The 6,200-nt window shown below is 31.5% G+C and overlaps 1 protein-coding gene across 1 annotated transcript; it reads right to left on the bottom strand.

The window, feature by feature from the left end:
- Positions 1–2,904: 2,904 nt before the first annotated feature.
- Positions 2,905–5,550, bottom strand: LOC130827062 (uncharacterized). The gene is made up of 4 exons (XM_057692689.1): positions 5,286–5,550; positions 5,121–5,187; positions 3,555–3,644; positions 2,905–3,447 (listed from the first exon to the last, which is right to left on the bottom strand). The coding sequence occupies exons 1-4, from the start codon at positions 5,445–5,447 to the stop codon at positions 3,380–3,382; spliced, it is 387 nt and encodes a 128-aa protein (XP_057548672.1). The 5' UTR covers positions 5,448–5,550; the 3' UTR covers positions 2,905–3,379.
- Between the last annotated feature and the right edge of the window lie 650 nt (positions 5,551–6,200).

The following is a 6,200-nucleotide window of genomic DNA, read 5'->3' as shown; positions in this document are numbered from 1 at the left end:
AATGTTTATTTAACTACTTTTAATCGAATTAGATGAAAATTGATAGAACATTATAATTTTAATTTCCAGTTAAACAAGTAAAAGTAACAAAGTAATAATAATTACTAATTGATTTGCATTTTAACTATTTTGCTTTAAGTAAAGGGAAACTTGTCATCAATTAAAAAATGATTGATATTGATTCGATCAATAGTAATTAATAATACGTAGCCGAATTTTGTTAAAAAAAAAACCCAAACCCGATCTGTACCCGACAAAACCGAACCAATTAGTAACCGATGACAACCTGAGACCGATTGACACTCGACACAAACTTCAACCGACACCAAACCGATGCTAACCCGAAAGCTTGAATAACTGATCTCCAACCGAACCGTAACTAACCGACTCGACCCGAGTGTGACCCGTTATAACCGATTCGAAATATAACCGAATCGAATAACACCCGTTCGAAACTGACCCGATCACCCGAATGAACACCTCTAGTAATAAGATATAAAATTGTTTTCTCTTTCTTTTTTCTTGATTGTACATTGTACACCTTTTATCACTTTTGTAATATTTTACAATATAATAATGTTGATACACCCTCATTCTTCAAGAATGTAGGAGGAAAACAACTTAAGAAAATCTAAAAATTGGTAAAACAATTAAAACTTTTGACAAAAGAATAGATTATCTAACTAAATTATAGAATTCTTAATCTAAATGGAAAATGAATGAGTTATATTCAATACGACTAAAAATTTAAATGAAATAATTCATGATCAATCAAAACAATCAAAACAAGATATTGGAGTACATCACACAATTCACATGCTAATAATTTACTTTGGAGGTATGATTTATAAAGTTACAAAATTTACCATTTTAAGTTACAAAATCCAAGATAAAGATTTTGAAGATGACCAACATTATATTCTTTTACTCCTTAAATATGAACATGCTAATAATTTACTTTGGAGGTATTTTTTGCACATATCTCACTTCAAAATAAAATTTAAATAATTTTAATTGTAAGTTTTTAAAATTTCAAAAATTTAATATTTTAAAAATATATATTGAGATAAATCTACATAAATCTCATATGAATAAGTCTTTTTATATAGATTGGTGAAATCGGTGAAAAATCGTAGTCAAAATTTAACATTAAAATTTATAAAAACTATTTGAGAAGATATGAAAACGGAGGAATTAGTAAATTGTTGGTTCATTTCTCTTCTTTCCTGTACTAACATCTGGCTAATGGTATTCTAAGAGGAAAACACAATCTCTCCATTTTTGTCCCTTTTTTTCCTGGTAACCAGACTTACATGCAATTCAAACTGAAGTTTGAAACCACTTGTCCACTTTGATGAGATTTGTGGAAGGCCAAGTTCCTCTCCTCTTGATGTAAAGTCAGTTCGTCAGTTCAAGAACATTTTAAAGATATAATGCTAGCTAAGTTCTTTAAAGAGTCATCATTTGATTCTTACGGATTACATGGTCCTTTCATTACGAGTCTTGCTTTGACTTGTATCTTAAGGTCTTGGTAGGCAGTTTAAAATGCAGCAAAATTCATTCTTAAGGGAGCAAGTGAGCTACGATTTTCATACAATAAAAAGGGATGTTTATTTGAAATTCTTACCTAAAATTAGCCTTCAATTAGTTTTAAAAGGGAATATTCATGAGGATATTATTTCCTCAGTTATTTGGTGAATAATATGATAAATATTTAATTTCATTCTTTACCTTTTTTTCTGAATTATTCCTTCATTATGGCTGAATTATTTCAACACCTCATCCCCCTTAATAGGATTGATTTGTGTTCATCTTTAATGGTGGAATTCAAGAAGACTATCAAAAGATAGAAGCATTCCATGAGCAACCAAGAGTTTTCTGATCTCAAGCATCACCAGGGACGAATTATTATCTTTTAATGGTTAGAATTTAAAGTGTTTAATTTATGTTTTTATTAGTATGGTTGTTTAGTTTTCTTTCAATAAAAAAAATGTAATTTTTGTAGTAGAATTTGAAAGGGGTTTCATAGAAATTTGAATATTTTTTGATGTAATTATTTGATTGTTTATAGCCAAGTCAAGGGTCTTTTTCTAGAATTTTCTTATGTTTTGTAAGCCTATATAAAGGTCTTATTTTTCATAAATAAAATAATCAATCTGAATTCCAATCAAAAGCTTTGTCTTATACATTTATTCCTATACTTGCGTTAAGTATTTTAAATGCTTTTCCAAGAGTGAGGTTATTTTCTCATCGTTGAAGGAATTAGTGAATTTGTGAGAGTTCCAAACATACTAATTTGTATGATTGATTCGAGTAAGTGTTCCTCAAATTAAGGACTACACCCTAGCAAGATTAAGTGAATGTTTCTTGCTTGCATATCCTTGAACCATTACAATCTAGTGAGTGTTAATAGTTTGTTCGTTTATTTTTTTTCATATATAAAGCCAGAAAAACAGTCCTTTAAAGCGTGTCTTGATACCTTCCAGATAATCTTTTGAATCTTGTCTAAAAACTTTAAAACCCTTGTCAAATCCAAAATAGTATTTCTCATTCGACATTATACTAACATAAATTCCTTTATGTCATATTTAGGAATAATGATTTCATTTGAAAATTTAAAATTAGCTCGAATTTATCGTGTGAAAAATAAAAAATTTTCAAATTTGAATTTAAATCAAATTCCACTATTGTTTATAAAATAGTTAAAGTTGAAAATTTAAAAGTGACTACCCAAACCTTGTCATTCTCAAATTCTTCATTTATGAAATCATAATTGAAATTCATAATTTAAAATGAAAAACTTGTTCCCAAACACTACATAAAATCATTTCACATTATACCTAGACCTTCTAAGCCAAACACATTCATTTTCTAAACCTTATGACATTTGAAAAGCCCCTTATTGTTAATCAAATCCCTTTAGACTATACATCACCTCTCCCATTGGAATAAAGAGCAGTATCCATAAAATCAAAAAAAAAAAAAAAAATCACATATTTGAATTTTATAGTGCATATTCAAAAGTACGTAAGGAGTTTAAAGTTTACACTTACCACAAAACCATTTCACCTTCCATATTCTTCTACACAATGTGACAAGGTTTTAATACTCTCCCTTCACATCCTTAACAATAGAAGGAATTGAAATGGTGGAGGAAAATGAAGAGCATCAATTGCCTAAATTACTAGATTGATTAATTTTGCAATCTACTATTTTTTCACCAAGATATTCATTTAATCTGAAAGCTTGAAAAAAAAGAGACAAACTTAGAAGAGATTACATGTGAAATACAGTAATACCATAAAATTCAATCTAAACAAAATTTATGCAGGCGCTTCCCCTGTGAAAGACAGTAAGCCGTACATCATTTTTCTAAACCTTATTCAACCATGGTGTCCACAGTTGCAGTTCCAATAGTAAGATCAGATGTATCACCTTGACCTTTACCTGTACAATTATTTTGAAACATTGTTCAGAATAGAGTTAATTCTTTAATTTGGGGTGATTTCAGTAGTGGGGCCCTCAAGGAAGAACATAGAAGCTTCAAACATTACCTTTGTGCTTCTTGTGTTTTAGTTTGATTTTAAGCTTTGCACTCTTCTTCAAGTGAAACTTGCAAAGAGTTTTCTTGGATTCTATGGGACCTAAATTCCATTATAACGAAAGAGTTAGTTTTAAGCAAGAACAAATCAAAGCAACAAACTCAATAAAATGAATTCAGCATTTTTCATTCATTTATTACCACGATGATTATATGATTTATGAATTCCAACCCCTTACTCCATTAAAACAGCTGAATTATATAGTCAGAAACTTTTCAGTTTCCACTTCTAGTGTTAACAAAAACAAGATTTTAGTTGCAAGTTGCAACTTGCATATGAAGACAATATTAAAATTACTTAAAACAAATAGCAAAAATTTATAGTAATTCTCAAAGACATCACGCTCTCAGCACTGAGTCAGTGCATTGTGGATCTGTCACATTGTGCAGTCAGCAATGACAAGCATAAAGTTTCCTTTGTCCTCACTACGAAAGGTACTTGATCAGACTAAAAGGCGAAATTAATATTTATCACAAAATCCTGCTTCACCATCTTCATTCGTTGTGCCATACATGTATAAGCAACTTTGAATGGAAAACAAGATTTACAAAGACGGATATAGAGATAGAGTGATGAGTTGATGACTCTGTTTCTTAGCGCAAATAGTTGGAAAAAGAAAGGGAGATGTATAGAAGGATCCCATTTTCTACTCCTTTTACCAGCACAATCTGTCCTATAAATATAAAAGGGAGACTTATATGGTTCCAGTTCAATTTGAGGTTTTGAATTCAAAAATAACCGTTGGAAAGAGATAACACAAAATCACATTGGACATGGCTTGGTCAGAAAATAGCATCTCCAAGAAAAACCAGAACCGTGAGCCTCCTTGGCATCAACTAACAACCCTAGTTATAGTATGTTTAAAGCAAAACACTCAAAATCTTGAACCAAATTCCCAAGATATCAAACTACTCAATCAACACTTACATTTCACATCATTCAAGTTTATAAACCCTTATGGATGACATGTTTCAGCAGCATAACATTGGTAGAGATGCCACATAAACAAAGTCCCCATCAAAGCATATTACAATAACAATCTCTCCTATGGTGAACCTTTCAAAAACAATCTTGCAAGGAAAAAGGCTGAACCAACTAAAATTATAGAACATTTCGATCCCACTGTAAACAAGTAACATTTACCACAGTAGCCTACTAGGCCCCCAATCAAAGGGTAGTACAAACACATCAAATTTAGGCTGTTTCATTCACAGAAAAACACCATTTCATCACTACTAGGCTTCTTATTCACATTCAACAACAAAGCAATCGGTCCAGATATTCTAAAGATTATTATAGTTTTGTTAAGCTGAGTTAGTTTACAACAACTTCAGACTTCAGTTCAACTCAAGATTACCCTCTCACATTTTCACTAATCATAAAGCAAAGTACAATCTTTCCTGTTGGCTAAAACAGACATATGATAAATTACATAGCATGAGAATCAGGTAATTAATTACCTTCATACTGTTATAACATTATTAAAATACAAGCAAAAGAGAAAAATAATATACTAACCATCAGCAGGAGCCATATCAACATCATCCAAATTAACAAGACCCTTCTCAATGGCGTCTTTTTGATCCTAAACATTAAGAAGGGGGTTTTGAATCAATAAATTCGTTCACTATATTGAAAACAAGAAGAATAAATAAAATACAAGAGAGAAGTAGAAAAGAATACCCGACGCCATTTTTTTAGAAGCTTGCGTTTGCGCTTTCCGGAGATAGACTGAGGTTGATTCTGCTTCTTGAGCTTTTTGGAGTTTGGATCTCCATGAATGGCTCTCTTTCGCTCTGCAATTTGTGCTCTTCTCCGTTTTTGCACCTCGTTAAATTTCGCCATATTTGTCTACCAATTCCTTCACTTCGTCTCTTAAACCCTAGTTTCGACTTTACTCCTCTATCTTTCCTTATGCACTTTTTTAAAGGAGTTTATTTTATCTTAGTACATTTAATTTTATGAAAATGCGTCTACTATTTTTTTTATGGTAAATGGTTAATAATAAATTATTTTTTTGTTTGATTCCCTATAAATATATGCACCTAACCCGACTCTTTTCCCATAATATTGCTTAAAAAAATTAATTCCCACTTTAACTTATGTGGGAAAGTATTTTCCGCATTACAGTCCACGTGGAATTTTTTTTTTTTTTAAGACCAAACTGCCACTTGAGATGGCGGTTTGCCTTAAGTAGTAAACCGCCACGTGAAGTGGCGGTTTGGTCAAGGCAAACCGCCATCTCATGTGGCAGTTTGGTCTTGTTTTTTTTTTTTTGTTTCATTTCTCTTAAATAGTGAACGCAACCTACATTAAACTAGTTCAATACCATCTATTCAATAATAATCAATTACGAACCAGCTTGATTTGAAAAAATTAATTATGAAAATAATACGAAGATATATTACAATCATGGAAAGTCATACAAGAAGTTCAAATCATATAAGATTATACAAAGTTTGTTACACTACAACCCCCGGCCCTTTGGTTTTGCGCACCGGTGGATGAGTAACCAATTGGGCAGTGGAGCCCTCCCACGCAGCTATGCACTTGTGTGTTGCCTGAAGCGTAAGCACTAATGGATCAACTGGGCCCGGT

The sequence above is a fragment of the Amaranthus tricolor genome, chromosome 1 (assembly GCF_026212465.1).
Source record: "Amaranthus tricolor cultivar Red isolate AtriRed21 chromosome 1, ASM2621246v1, whole genome shotgun sequence".
NCBI classification, from domain to species: domain Eukaryota; kingdom Viridiplantae; phylum Streptophyta; class Magnoliopsida; order Caryophyllales; family Amaranthaceae; genus Amaranthus; species Amaranthus tricolor.
Note: the sequence above shows the minus strand (reverse complement) of the source record. Positions and strands in the feature narration are given on the sequence as shown.